The following is a 15,840-nucleotide window of genomic DNA, read 5'->3' as shown; positions in this document are numbered from 1 at the left end:
ACTTCATCACATGAGCTCTTCTGACAGACATTCAAATAATTCATATATATATATATACACACATACATATACACACACACACGCATTCACACAATGCATAAGTAATAAAAGGGAGGGTGTTAAAGCTATCCACATTAGCCCCTCTGCTTGTTAGCAGGAGGTTAGATCATGAGACCCAGCAAGTAAGGATAAGGTCTCACTCAAACTTGTTCCGTGAGTATCAAATTACCATCTCCATCTGCTGGGGGTGGGCAGGCTCACTTCTTACATCTAAGAATTGAATAAACCTTTACCCAGCTCCTAATAGAATAAAGCAGTTGTTATAGCTAGTAAGATGACTTCTTGCCATAGTTTAATGGCAAGCAAAAAAAGAAATTTATACCCAGATAACTATAACGCTTGTCTTCTTTCTCCCTGTTGATTGTGAGCTCTACCCCTCTGCTATTATTATCCCTTTCACATCATGCCCTAGTACATGGCACAGGTTCAACAAATGCTTGTGGAAAGAGTGAATGAATAAATGATTGCTAGACACAAAGTAAGGAACGGTAAGTACCACAAGAGATAACATAATAATAAGAGCTTATATTTACTAAGCGCTTACTATGTGCTTTTCACTGTTTACATTTCATGCTCACAGTAACCCTATGAGATAAGGTACCATTATTATCATCATTTTGCAGATGAGGAAACAGAGACACAGAGAAGTGTAGTGAACTTGACCAAAGTCAGACAACAAGAAAGGGTGGAGCCAGGATTCAAACCCAGGTAGACTACTCTGCAGCTATATTCTTAGCTGCAAATATACTGAAGGAGAACGGCTTCCTGCTGGGGGATTATGGCAGACTTTGTTGCTTGATTACCCTACAGCCCATTCCTCCTGGCTCTTCCCTGCCCACCTTAAAAAAAAATCATAACTAGTCTAAGCCAACTTGTCTAACTTTTTGGCATAGATCCACTTTCCCAGAGTCCTTTTCTACTAAAGCTGACTATGAGACAGAGTTCTAAGTAATGAGGCATAAGAGGAAGCCTTCTGGTGGGCTGCAGGAAATTTTTTGCTTCCTGATAAAAGGTTCATACTTGTGGGGAAAAAAAGCTTGCTGGTACCTCTTCTTCCATTTTTTTCCTGCACTGAAAACAGACATAAGGCCAGCTACATGGGAGCTAGCTGGGCCCCATAAGCAACAAGCACAAACATGAAGGCCAACATCTAAGGATGGTGAGACAAAAAGGTGGAAGAATGCAGAGCCCCAATGATGCCACAGAGACACTAAACTAGATCTGAAGCAACTGGCTTCCAATCTTCTTGTTAAGTGAGTCAATAAACATCTTTATTGTTTGCACTGTTTGCTGAGCTTTGTTACTTGCCTAACTGATCCAGGCATCAGGAAAAATTCATGAACAGGCTAATACTCTAGCTGTGCCACAGAGGATGGAATGGTCTGTCCATATGCAGAAATGGGGAAAGATGTACTAGACAGAAGAAATAACATGATCATGGACAGGAATAAGATATATACATAAGATTATCCCTTAAAGGACAAGGACCATCTTTCTGCAACTCCATAAGAGGACTCTCATGGCAATGCTCTTTTATTAATTCGGTGGCTTTGGGGACCATATTGTTTAGCACAGGACTCCTCAGTGTGATTCCTGAGTCAGCTGCTTCAGAATTACCTGGCAACTTATTAGAAACAAAAGCTTGTATCTACTTCAGACCTACCAAATCAGAAATGCTGGGGCAGTGCTGGACAATCTGTGTTTTAGCAAGCCCTCCAGGGAATTCTGATGCCCACTCAAGTTTGAGAAGTCCTGGTTTAGCAAAGAGATAGATGCTCCTTATCCTAATTCTATGTCTTGTTCTGCCACCAGCTCCTGCGCAGCCTTTACTCTGCTTAATAAGGAAGACTCCGGAGCTCCTGCATACAAAATACTGCGTCAGGCCCCAGGTGCGCCAGCCCACCACGAATCCCCCCTCACTGGAGCCAGTCTGGGTTTGTAAGTGAGAGCAGGAATGGGGACAGATGGAGTCTTAAAGCTCATGCCTCCTACAGAATGGATGCCTTTTCTGGGGCGCCCCCTCCCCAAGAGTGGGCTTTAAGAAATGGGGATTGTGTCTAACAGCCTTGAAGGAGGAGAGAGTAAAGCGCGTAGCAAGGCAAAGGGGGAGCACAAGCTCATTTTCCTGGGGAAATGGAGCATAAAGAATAAAAGCTGCGAAAAGCTCACTCTGAATCTCATTTCCCATCTGTAAAGTAAAAATGATAGAAGTTGTTCACTGAAAGAAGCCAGACACAAAAGGCCACATACTGTATGATCCCCTTTATATGAAATGTCCAGAATAGGCAAATCCATAGAGACAGAAAGTAGTTTAGTGGTTACCAGGGGGTGAAGGAGGAAGAAGGGGAAATAAGGAGTGACTGCTAACGGGTGTGGGATTTCTTTCAGGGCGATGAGAATGTTCTGGAATTAGACAGTGTTGGAGGTTGCACAACTCAGTGAACATATTAAAAGTCACTGAATCGTACATTTTAAAAAGGTGAATCTTATAGTATGTGACTCATATATCAGTTTCTTTGGAAGAAATTTGAATGAATTGAGTTGGGTCTCTATTTGTGAATTTTAGAAATGGATAGGACCTTCTCCCATCCTCCCCAGCCCCACTTTACAGATAGGCAAACGAATACCTTGTTTGGAATTCATCAGAGGGAAGCGTCATTGCTCATGTTGCCAAGGAAGGGAGACCCTTGCACTGTTGAGCCTTGTCAGCTAAAGCTGTTCCTTTTTCAGACTCCCAGAGAATGCCTCCGCCACCCCAACTAGCAATCAGCAACCTGAGACCACTTACCTCCACGACAAGGGACACAATGAAATTGGAGCCGAGCATAATGACAATGTAGACCCTCCACAGGACAGGAGTGCAGAGCAGCTGGTGGGAGATGAAAAAGCACAGTCAGTCCGAAGACTAATTATGCTGCAAAAACTTCATGCTGTTCACAGTGTACATGCAGGGCTTCTAACCACACTCATTCTCGTGAGACACTAGACACCTCTGATGGGCAACTTTGGCTTGACTTTCTTGGAATCGCGCTGCAGTCTGAAACTCATCTCATCCAGCTCGCGTTCCTTCCCTCTGTCCTTCGTAGGGGTCAGACCCACATCATAGTGTGGCATCCTCCCCACCTCCACTGGCTTCCTAATCTTTTTTTTTTTTTCCTTCATAGGTAATTCTTCCAATAACTTTCTTACACATCTCACCTCACCTGGATATCTCCATCTCAGAAGACTTGGACAAATGTAACAGTTTGCTACTATTTGTGTAAACATGGTAGAATATATATATAAGAAATGTATATGGACACATGTACAATACATATCTGAAAGTATGTAAAATAAACTGGTGTTATCAGTTGTCTCCAGAGAGAGGAACTGGTATTCGGGGAACAAGGATGGGAGGGAGGTTTTCACCACATAACTTCTCTAAACTTCTGAATTTTAAACCATGGGAATGTTTTCTCTATTTAAAAAAAAATATGAATTTTTAAAAAATGAGCAATAATTAGGTTGCAAAGCAGCATGATTCCATTTAAAATAAAATAAACTTCATAAATCAAACACACATTTATAATATATGAATTTTCAAAGATGGAAGGCTATAGTCAATAATGTTATAATTTTCCTTACCTGCATAGTTACATTTTCTAAAATGCACCCATAATTTTATGTAATAAGAAAAATAATTATTTTTAAGGTGAGCAATAATCCTTTGCAGAACCTTTTGAAGTCATGCTGGCAATGACTCTGCACAGGTTCCCTCCAAACCAAATACGTTCCTTATTTTGTTACAAGAGGTCCCAGCCCCTCTGAAACAGTCTTCACTAACTAAAGAGTGTAACTAAATCCAACATGTTTTAACCTTAACTTCTGCAGGATTAAGGAATTTTAACTCATTTAGAAGACTAGTGGGCAAAGACTATTTATCTCCATGAGCACCTAATCTAACTCATGAATACAATTATACTGTTAACCACAGTAATGCAATTATAAAAATGAAAAACTGAATGTAGATATTAGTTTATGTGTCAAATCTCACCATGGGTTTGTGAAGGTGTTGCTGGTTTGGAATGCACTGTATTCCAAATGCTTGTCTACATTTAGGAACCTGATCTACAATGATCAGTCAGTCAGTCATTGCCATTATGTGCCATTCGCTATGCCAGGCACTGGTAATACAAGAATGAATAAGATAGGATCTTGGCCCTCATGAAACTTATCTTTGAGATGGAGAAGCAGACAGGCAATTTTACAAAGAACTAAAAGCTCAGTTCCTTTTATCATCTCTTCTGTATCCTATTTATTGGTCTAAAGGACTTTTATTAATGATTAACTTCTAATTCAAAAGAAGAATAGATTAGAGGAATCAAAATATACTTTTCCCTTGCTTGAATATGTAAAATTTCTGTCTCTTCTAGAGTTTCACAGTTGTCTCAAAATTACAAAACTGTAAGAGAGTACTTGAGGTAAGATATGGATCTTTGAACATAAGTTTTGCAGACATTAAGTATATAATACAGAAAAACAGGTTTTTAAAGATTTTTAAAAAAAGATGTAAATACAGATTTGAGAATTAACCCCAAAAGTGTTATAAGCAAAACTGTTTTAAACAGCTTCAAAGCAAAACCATTTAAGAGAAAATTCTCTCACATTTGAAAGAGAAAATATATAAATAGAATTTCCAATCTTACAGGGATCTTTTAAAGGAAAAATGTTCAATGCTTTTGAAATACTTGAAATCAAGGCTAGACAGAATTTTATTTCCCGACCAGCTTAAATAAAAAATGTGAATAAATTCAGCATTCATTTTAACCCTACCATCTCAAAAGAATAATAAGTGTCAAGAATCCATGTCAATTGCAATTGTGGTCTGCTTTTTGAAGTCAGGGTGTTATATAACTATAAAATATCATCATATCCCAGAGATAAGACTTACATCCAGACGCCTATATAATTCTGGAATATCGGCAAATAGAATGAATAGACACACACTCAGCTGTATGACCAGCACAAGGACAAATATATCTGAGGAAATAAGAACACAAGCTATCATTTAGAGAAATCTGAGTCCAGAGTATCACATCCATTGATACACATATTCTAGATTAACACGGATTAGATTTACTTGATTTCTACATCCAAACTCAGCAAAATAGATGAAAAGTACTCATTTCTATGCAATGGGTCTCACCTCTACGATTTCTATGTATGTCCTTGAGGTAAGTGGAAAATTTCACATGCATGTTATATGTTTCAATTAATAAAAATGGGACATACATATAGGGTAGTACTGACAAAATACTGTTTTCAATAAATGCCTTGGATATATCGAAGTATCTGAGTCTCTTTAATGCAAATCATCTGCCTCACATGTATGTGTATAGCTTATTCACTTTGTTATAAAACAGAAACTAACACACCATTGTTAAGCAATTATACTCCAATAAAGATGTTAAAAAAAAATCATCTGCCTCAACTCCTTTTCTGGGAAAAAGGAGGACTGTAAATAAACAAGTGTTTGAATTGCAATCATGTGGCAGTCAGCATTCGATTGCTTCCTCATCCCAAGAAGAAGAGCAAAATAAGTTTCTCCGAACAGATTTTTCTGAGGATATTGATTCTTCAACTTGTGCTTCTAAATTTTCCCAATTAGAGGGGTAGTGATGCTATGCAAATACATGTCCCAAAAGCTAAACAGGTCACCTACTTCTCCTAACACTCACCCCCACCCTCAGCCCGGACTGTAAGGAGGTGAGAGGTACTTTGGCCAAGAATCTCAACAACTTTCTATAGTCAGGCTCCTCCACGCTGGACCCGCTCCCAGAACTGCCAATCACACAGTGTCATCCCGACCATTGTATTCATGGCAGGAGACACTTCCAACTGAGTGCTGTGACCTTCTGCCCACTTCCTCTGAGATGAATTCTGACAAGTACTGACAAGCAGAGAATTAAACGTGTCTTCCCAATTTGGAGTGAACCCATGAAAAGATACCTAGAGACAAATTTCTAGGGAAGGGAAGAGGTGGATTAAGAAACTCTAGTATTTAATGCAGCTTTGAGGGAGGTAGCAAAGGACCAGGAAATAAGGCTGCATGTGTTTACAGAGCCCTGGAGTGGAAGTCAGAAGACCCTAGATGAGTGCCAACTCTGCAATTGCTCCTTGAGTGACCCAGGAGTATCTATTCTCTTCTCTGATGACCTCTCACCTCTGATATGGTACAGTTCTACTCACAGTTTGTGTAGGTGGGCTGCCTAAATGGTTTTCCTTTTGAGAAGACAAGAGCCACAATGATACAGTTGATTGTTCCCAAGAACCATATAGTAGTGTTCTCAAAACTTGTAAAGACACCATTACTTTCGATCTTATCTGGAGCAGTTGGAGAAATGGTTAACTTTGAGGTGGTTTCATTTTGCACTGTGCAGGTACTAAAAAGGAAACCAAAGAAGCTAATGAAGTGAGATGACAAGCCCTTACGAAGCATATGTATCTACACAACTACATGTCCTCAATGCTTCTATAATTGCCTACACTTTGGGAAAGAATATACTGAAAAGTAAGGAGAAAGAAACCAGCATGTATAGATCTATATTTTGGGTAGATGGATAGATGATTGATAGATAGATGATAGATAGATATCAGTAGATAGATAGATAGATAACAGATCCAGCAAGTTATTTATTCAATAAGTTGGGCACCAATAATGTATTAAGACTATGTGAGAGAAAAAGATATGAGTAAGCCATGACACTTCCCTCTATTTGCTTCAGATTTCTGAACATTTACAAGTAGTGTGACTGTACAATTTATCATCCAACAGGCACAGATTTGAATGTGAAAGGAAAAAATATAATCATTTCTTTGGGATATCAGGCTTAAAATAGGGCTGCCTAGCCAAACTATAATGCATGGTCACCCTAGATAAAAAAGATGGTCAGAGTTCACTATCATTCAAGATGAGCAAAGATAAGTGCTAATGAATGATGCCACCAAACTGTGCTACAAAGAAGAGATCACTGGAAAACTGCCAAGGGCCTTAAGGGAGCCAAAGCTTTAGTAGAATGAAGACCCATTTGCCTCCCAACATATGGGCCAGATGATGTTTGACAGAAATTAGAATGTGACAATCTAAGGCTGTGATCGTACCTGTGCATCCCCATGGAATACCAAGGCTGCCTCTGAACCAGAATGAAGCCCACAATGTGCATGGCCAGGCTGAGAAGAATGTTGAGAATCACAGAGAGCAGCAGAGGCGGGGAGATCAGCCGTCCTGCAGGTCTGAAAGGCACCAGCTTGGGATAGGCACCATTCAAATTCACTACAAAATAAATTCAAGTTTTATATATATATGAGAGCAGGAAAATTTTGTATTCTTCATCAGAAGAATGGTGTAACTTCTTGGGCCCATATATCTGAGGAAACTGACAAATTGAAATATTGATACACCACAAAGTAAGGGAATAAAACAATGAATGAATTCAAACTCAAGTCATATGAGGAATTCTTGAAAGAGCAGACATAGAACAACAACAAGATACCATTTTCCCCCCTATTAAATAAGCAAAGACTATTAAATTATAGATAAGGAAGTGATGAGGTGAGCACTCTCATACACTGCTTGTGGAAACATATATTGACACAAAAATACATTCTGCAGGGCAATTTGGCAATAAATATGAAGAGATTGAAAAATGTTCATAACCTTTGACATAGCTATTCCATTTCTGGAAATTTATCCTAAGCTAAAAAATCAGAGATGTAGGAAGATGTTCATCACAGCATCATTTACAATAAATTATGGTACATCTCTATAATGAAACAACATACAGTCACTAAGAAGTAATGTTTTCAAATATTTAATAACAAAATGAAGAGTGACATCAACCAAATGGCAGATTAGCAACTCAACATCCCATCCTTCCACAGAAACATTGAAAAACAAAAGGAAACTGTCAGAAACAACTTTGTCGGAACTCTGAAAAACAGACGAAAGTTTACAGCAACCAAGCAAATGTTGAATCAAGAAAAAGACAACTTAAAAATGGGAAGAAAGGGGCTTCCCTGGTGGCACAGTGGTTGAGAATCTGCCTGCCAATGCAGGGGACACGGGTTCAAGCCCTGGTCTGGGAAGATCCCACATGCCGCGGAGCAACTGGGCCCGTGAGCCACAACTGCAGAGCCTGCGCCTCTGGAGCCTGTGCCCCGCAACGGGAGGGGCCGCGATAGTGAGAGGCCCGCGCACCGCGATGAAGAGTGGCCCCCACTTGCCACAACTAGAGAAAGCCCTTGCACAGAAACGAAGACCCAACACAGCCAAAAATAAAGAAAGAAATAAAGAAGCTTTCATTTAAAAAAAAAAAAAAAAATGGGAAGAAAGCTTTGTGGCATTTCTACTTGCCCTTGCCCCCCTCCCTCCTTAGCTCAATGGCAATCTTGAACATGGTTGTCTGCATTCTCGGCGGGGGATCCTGGTCCCTGGTTACAAAAGGGGAAAAGCAGACTTTATGCACAAATTATTGTGTATGTCTGTTCTAACCTGTCGGGGAGCTACCTGGAGAACTGATGCAAGGTGTTCATCTCTGTTTTGCCTAATACAAAACTTAGGGCGGAAAAGCAGCATACACTCCTTAAAAACACTGTAAGGCTAACAAGCTACCCATAGTCATGGGGAGCAAAAGATTACAGTTGAAACGTAAAATAACCACCTGAAGCCTAGAAAGAAAAGTTAAGGAGCATTTATTTGGAAAATTATGGTATTCAAAAGTACCTGTGCATGTTGGGGAATATAGAAAGCCATGTGCCTGCCAAAGATGTATGCTCAGAAAAGACCCTAAGCTTTCAGCCCTGGATAATCGCTAGACTCAGCACGAGCTTAGTTAAGTGTTGAAGTGCCCCAGCACAGAACTAGTCTGCAAAGACTGGGAGAGGTATTTCTTTGTTCATGTTTTTAAACTCATGGAATTCAACTCATGGATATCTCTGTCAAAACAGTAGTTGAACAAAAGCTAAAGCAATAGAGATTTTAGTGACCACACATGACAACTGATCTAATCTTTGCAAAAATAGTTTAGAAAAGTCACTAAATATATGGACTACTACAGTCTTCAAAATGCAGCAAAACAAAAAACATCAAGCCCTGGGGAGGGGAAAGAATCTGATTTCCAGAGTTACAACATTATAATATTTAATGGAATAAAATAAATTGACAGAAATTATTTCTGAGGAAGCCCAGATGTTGGATTTACTGGGCAAAGACTTTAATACAACTGTTTTTAACATGCTCAAAGAACGGAAGGAAATCAGGGAAATAATGTGAACAAAAGGAGAGTATTAAAGCGATAGAAATTTTAAAATGAAGCCCAAAGACATTCTTTTTAAAGAATCCTCTTTTATAATTTCTATCTCTTTATTGACATATTCATTTTGCCCAGTAAAGGTAATTATTTGGGCAAATATAAAATCCTATATTATTGTATTTGTGTTTTTTAACTCAGCTTTTTATTCCTACATGATTTAAAAGACAAATGCATAAAAAAACAATTATATATGTATGTTATTGGGCACACAATGGATAAAGATGTAATTTGACAACAACAGCATAAAAGGAGGAGACAGACCTGTAAAGTAGCAGAGTTTTTATATGCTACTAAAATTAAAGTACCTATTCAAACTAGATTGTTACACATTTAGCATATTACATGTAATCCTCATAATTATATATTATGTAATAAAAAACCTACAATTAACATCACACTCAAGGGTGAAAGATTGAAAGCTTTCTCCCCTAAAATCAGGAACAAAACAAGGATGCCTACTTTCACCACTGTTATTCAGCATTGCATTGGAAGTTCTATCTAGAGCAATTAGAGAAGAAAAAGAAATAAAAGTCATTCAAGTTGGAGGAAAGAAGTAAAACTATCTCTATTCACAAGTGACATGATACCAAATATTGGAAATCCCAAAGAATCCTCAAGAAAACTGCTAGAGTTGATAAATGAATTCAGCTATGTTGCAGGATACAAGATCAACACATAAAAATCAGTTGAGTTTCAACACATCAACATTAAAATGTGGTATATATATAATGGAATATTATTCAGCCATAAAAATGAATGAAGTTCTGACACATGTTACAACATAGATGAATCATGAAAGTATTATGCTAATAAGATATGCCAGAAACAAAGGGACAAACATTGTATCGTTCAACTTATTTGAAACATCTTGAACTGGCAAATTCATAGAGACAAAAAATAGTTTAGTGGTTATCAGAGGCTAGGTGGAGGGGCAATGGGAGTTATTGTTTAATGGGTAAAGAGTTTCTGTTTGGGGTGATAAAAAAATTAGAAATAGATAGTGGTGATGGTTGCACAATGTTGTGAATGTAATTAATGCTCCTGAATTGTACACTTAAAAATGGTGAAAATGGCAAATATTATGTTATGTATAATTTACGACAATAAAAAGGAATGAAAATATTTACACATAAAAAAGTGGTCATAAAGCTAAACTAAAAAAACCAGGATGCACAACTATTATATAGAAAACATATTTCAAATTTCTTTATCTATACGTGTGTGTGTGTGTGTATATAATTGGAAGGGAATACATCAAAATGCTTTAATTGGTTAGCTCTGGATAGCAGGATATAGGAGGATATAGGTGGTTTTTTTCTTTGTTATCTCTTGCAATGTTTTCCATCTTCTTTTCACAATGAATTATATCAAAAAATAGAGAAAAATCTGGAGATGCTTGTTATGGGAAAGAGAATAATCACAGAAGAAATGAGAGCTGTTTTCAAATATCTGAAGGACTATTCTGGAGAGAAAAATCAGACTATTCTCTGCCACCCCAAATGGCAGAACTGAAGACTGAGATGGGTGAAAGTTACACAGAGGTAGATCTGGCTTGATGTAAAGGATTACTCTGTTAACAGTAAGGACTGTCCAAGGATGTTCTTACAGTAGATTTAACAAATATTTAATGAGCTCCTTTGATATGTCCGACACTGTTAGAAGTATTGGGAATACAGCAGTGATCAGGATAGACAAGGTGCTGTTCTCACGAAGTGCACACACTGAGTGAGGGAAGGCAGGCAAAAACAAATAAAAACATAGGTAAATATCATAATTTCAGATTGTGAAAAAAATTAAGCAGAACGTGTGGTGATAGAGAATAACTGGCTTGGTCACTATTTAAAGTGACCATTCTGAAGTGGTGACATTTTTCTGACTAATAAGAAAAAGCCAAAACTATAGGAAGATCTACAGGGAGAGTATTTTAGGCAAAGAAAATAGCAAAAACAAAGGTGCTGACGTGCCCACAAGCTTGGCAATGCTCACAAGACAGAAAGACCAGGGTGCCTGGAACAAGTAAGTGGGTAGCAATATGGTTAGAGGTGAAGCTGGAGAAGTAGGCCGGAGCTGGATCATGTAAGACTTTGGATTTAGTGGAAATGGGAAGGATGACAATAAAATTTACATTTAAAAAACAACACTCTTACTACCGTGTGAAAGGTAAATTGGGGTGAGGAGAAGTCAGCAAGAGCAGAAGCAAGATCAGTTGTGAAGGTATCGCAGTAATCCACAGGGGAGGTGACATGGCTTTGTGACAGTGGCTACAATAGGGATGGAGAGAAGCTATGTGGGATGTGTTTTGGAAGTAGAGCCAATAGGAATTGTATATATGCAGATATTATATGTAAAGGTGAAGAAAAGAGGGAAATTAAGGATGACTCCGGGTCTTCGATGTGAACAACTCGGTAGATTGTGGTACTATTTCAATAGAATACAAGCTCCATGAGGAAAGGAATTTCTATGGTTTTTTCCACTGATGTATATCAAGTGTCTATTACAGTAAGTAGTACAAACCAGACACTCAGTAAATATTTAATAATTTTGTTGAATACCAGATCTGATAGAATAAAGCATTCTGTTTGGGCACATTAAGTCTCCGTCCTGTTAAATATCCAAGATTAGATGCTTAGCAGCTGCATTTCCAGAATTCAGGATAGACATCAAGCCTAGAGACATAAATTTGGGATTCATCAGCATACGGATGACATTAAAGCCATAGAATTGGTTGAAATCACTTAGCGAGATTGTGTAGATTGAAAAGACAAGAGAATCTGAGAACAAGCGAGCCTTGGAACATTCTAAAAGTTAGAGCACAGGTAAAGGAGCAGAGACCAGCAAAAGACATGAGGAAGCTGTATTCATTAAGGCAATAGATAATTCAGGAGTGTGTGGCATCACAAAAGCCAAGAGAAGAAACCTTTTGAAGGATAAGAGTGCTGTTGAGAGATCCAAGTACAATGAGGAAAGAGAAGTGATCAGTACTGTTGACCGCAAGGAAGTCTTTGGTGGACTTGACAAAAGCAGTGTTGGGGAAGAGACAGCCGAAGTGTGGATAGTACTTACTCTCCTTGAGTATGTTCTCTGAAAGCAAAGCTTTTGAGCAAGTTTTTTAAACGATAAGTTGGCGTGATAGCTGTTAAGATTATGATGACAAGGTGTAAGATGAAATAGTGGAAACAGTGTGAAAGCAAGACCAGGAGGCATGTGGAAGAGGCAGTCTAAGATTGGTACTTTTTTTTTTGTATTGAAGTATAGTTAATTTACAATGTTGTGTTAGTACAACAAAGTGATTCAGTTATATATATATACATATATGTATATATATACACATATATATATTCTTTTTCAGATTCTTTTCTGTTACAGATTATTACAAGATATTGAGTATAGTTCCCTGTTTTATGCAGTAGGTCCTTGTTGTTTTCCTACTTTATATACAGTAGTGTGTATATGCTGGTATTTTTGAATGTATCAGTAATGTGGACCCTCCCAGCCAGTGGTGTCTGGAGCTGGCTCATACGAGCTCACAAGAGCCAACTGCCACTAAGTTTGTAAGCCAATTATTAAATATGGCCATTATTAGAAGAATACTATATAAAGTTGCAATTAAATAAATATTATCTTAAAAACAAAGATAATGAATACTCAGAACTGATAACGTCCTAATGATTTTACTACAGTTTAGCATTATCTCTGTTCTTAAAGTTAATAATGGAAACTGAACTTAAACGTGTGTCACGTCTGTAGCCATTACATTGTGAACTATTGTTTTTTAACTGAGGAAATATTCTTCCAGATTTCAAGAACTATTATCCAAATTAGCAAATAAGTTGCTCACATGACTGATGAATGATTAAAGTTTCAGCATAAGCCTGTGTTGTTTTGCTCACTCAGGTAAAGAAAAACGTCAACGAACATTCATTCACATCAGAACTATTTCAGTCATCAATCACAGCAACATATTGACTATGGATACAAGACTTTGATGAAACTCAGTTGAAGCATTCTGTGAGAATCCATTGGCTAAATGGAATTTGCAAGAAAGAGTAATGTATACTTTATTGTTATTTAATAATTGCTCACTACACATTTTTCTTTTTAGTAAAGCTTATAATAAGCTTCTATGCATATGCATATACATGCATATCTACAATTTTTTGGAGAGCTGGCTGTTACATATGTGCCAGGAAACCACTGCCTTCCACCAAACAACTGCACAGGCCCAAAATCCAAATTCATGCCTGTGAACATTAGAATCTGGCTGATTGAAACAAAATGACAATAGAATTAGAGATGGCAAGTGGACAAAGTGGGTCTACTCAACTGTTTGGGAAGTTTGAAAATAAAGGGGACAGCAGCTAATGGTAGATTTGGGGTCATGGAAGAGCTTTTAAAGAAAGAAGATACAAAAATATATTTATCTGCTGATTGGAATGATCCAGTGGACCAGAGAAAAGTTGGTGATAGAGAAAAAGATCATTCCAGGAACAAAATCCTTGAGGAGGTAGGAGCAGGTAGGATTTAAAGTACAAGTGGAGCTGGTGGCATTCATATATAAGAGAGAAAAGCAGAGAATATGGTAAAGATGATGGATAGAATATGGAAAAATCCCATAGCGGGGAAAGTGGGGAGACAATTCATATATTAGTTAGGAGGTGGTGGGTGAGAGTGGCATAACGGCAAGATTACATTTAATCTCTGTTCTAAATCCTGAGAGGTTAGGATTGGAAATGGGAAACATAAAAGCCATTTAGCTTCTATAAATTGGGCACATTTGGACCATAACTATACCTAAAAGCACACTGAAGTCAGTGTTCCTGATTTTCAAAGTGCTTTTTTTCATTTTAAAGGTTTAGTGACCATTTATAGAAGCTCTATATTTTGTGGAAAACAGCAAAACAATGAGCCAGCTTTTCCTTTGCTAACACTTTCAACACTTAAAAATGAAGATTCTATTTCCTCTTTCTCTCTCTGCATACCATACCCCTTTGGGAATAAGTCACTCATCACTGCGGCTATAGCTGCTACCCCTCAATGGTGGACTAACCCTGCAGGGGCAGAGGGAAGCAAGTGGAGGGGAGTATCTCTGAGAAGAAAATTTAAAAGACGTCTTACTTGTTACACCAATAAGAGTTGTAATGGCCAGATCCTGGAACAGAAACTGGTAATTTGAAAGGCTGTTTGTCTCCTGAAAATAAAAAGGAAAGTGGCTCAAAAAAGTTATAACCTTCTGGATGAAATGTGACATCAATTGCACTCATTTTCTCACTGCAACATAGGATTTTCAAGTAAATTACCAAGGAGATGGTATGGTCAGGGGCCTGGTCATGTCGGCAGGGGTACCAAAGACAAGCCTGCAAACTCCTTTCTAGCCAGGAGGGCCACTGCAGTGTGTTTTCTGGGCTGCTCCTTTGAGCAACAGTGTCACCCCTGTTGAGGGGAACATCTCACTCTGATTCATCTCTGCTCTCTTTTCTACTTGTTAGCAGAAAGGGTGGGGTTTGGTCTGGCACAACAAAATGATACATTCCCAATGGTCAGTGACAAATGTGTGGTGATCTTACCTAAATTTCACCAATGGAAAATGAGAATAACTAAACCCACTATTTGCATTCTTGGGTGCTGTTAGAAAGTCCTAATAAAGCATCTTGATATTCTTGAAAAAAAATGTCCATGTCTTACTGATTTCAAGAAACTTGCTTCCTTCCTCCCCCCCACCCCCTTCGTGGAAAGGAGATAATGATGACCCATGTTTAACTCTACTTTTGAGCATAATGAGTTATTGGGATTCCAAAATAGGGCCAAGTTTCTATAAACAGCCTCTCCTTTTCCAGCCCATTCATCAGTGAGAGGAAAAGGACGTATATAATCTGAAAATAACGGAAGTAAAAACCTTCATACCAGGAGCAAGGGGGCAAGACATAGAGATGAATCTAGATACCTTCAGCACAAATGGAATTCACTTTCTCAGTGTTACTTAACAGAATAAGCCCACGTGTTGAGCTCACAAATACTAGATATGTCTTTTCTCCTTTTATATTTTGTTAAATAGTAAAACCATCACAAGACCTATGTGCTTTGGGGGGCATGATATGCCAATTTTCAAGTCCTTGTATGCAGGGAATCAGTGATATGCTGCTTTGTACTAGCTCACGAAAGTCAACTGCTAAATTTTCAGGAACTCTGTGAGCTGGTTTTTAAACACAGCCAATATAAAAACTTAAATTATACAAATTTACCATTAAATAAATTATACTAAAAACACAGGTAATAAATAGCCAAAACTCAGCACTCTCTAATCGTTTTCCTACATTTAAATGTTATCAATGGTCTTAAGGTTATTTACAACTCTTGTATCTATATGGTGCAAGTACTATAGAATGGTATGCTACTGTACAATACATCTCTTCCCAACTCCATGTTCAGTGAC

At 38.1% G+C, this 15,840-nt stretch overlaps 1 protein-coding gene across 1 annotated transcript in view; it reads right to left on the bottom strand.

Annotated features, from left to right (window-relative positions):
- ATP13A4 (ATPase 13A4) overlaps positions 1-15,840 on the bottom strand; it is a gene marked incomplete at its 5' end in the record, with an annotated part of 80,287 nt that overhangs the window by 2,004 nt on the left and 62,443 nt on the right. The window contains 5 exons of the mRNA XM_061193263.1: positions 2,849-2,929; positions 4,991-5,079; positions 6,289-6,482; positions 7,201-7,372; positions 14,526-14,598. Of these exons, the coding sequence (XP_061049246.1) occupies positions 2,849-2,929; positions 4,991-5,079; positions 6,289-6,482; positions 7,201-7,372; positions 14,526-14,598 (609 nt within the window). The remainder of the gene's footprint in view (positions 1-2,848; positions 2,930-4,990; positions 5,080-6,288; positions 6,483-7,200; positions 7,373-14,525; positions 14,599-15,840) is intronic.

Source organism: Eubalaena glacialis, chromosome 6, assembly GCF_028564815.1.
Source record: "Eubalaena glacialis isolate mEubGla1 chromosome 6, mEubGla1.1.hap2.+ XY, whole genome shotgun sequence".
NCBI lineage: Eukaryota > Metazoa > Chordata > Mammalia > Artiodactyla > Balaenidae > Eubalaena > Eubalaena glacialis.
Note: the sequence above shows the minus strand (reverse complement) of the source record. Positions and strands in the feature narration are given on the sequence as shown.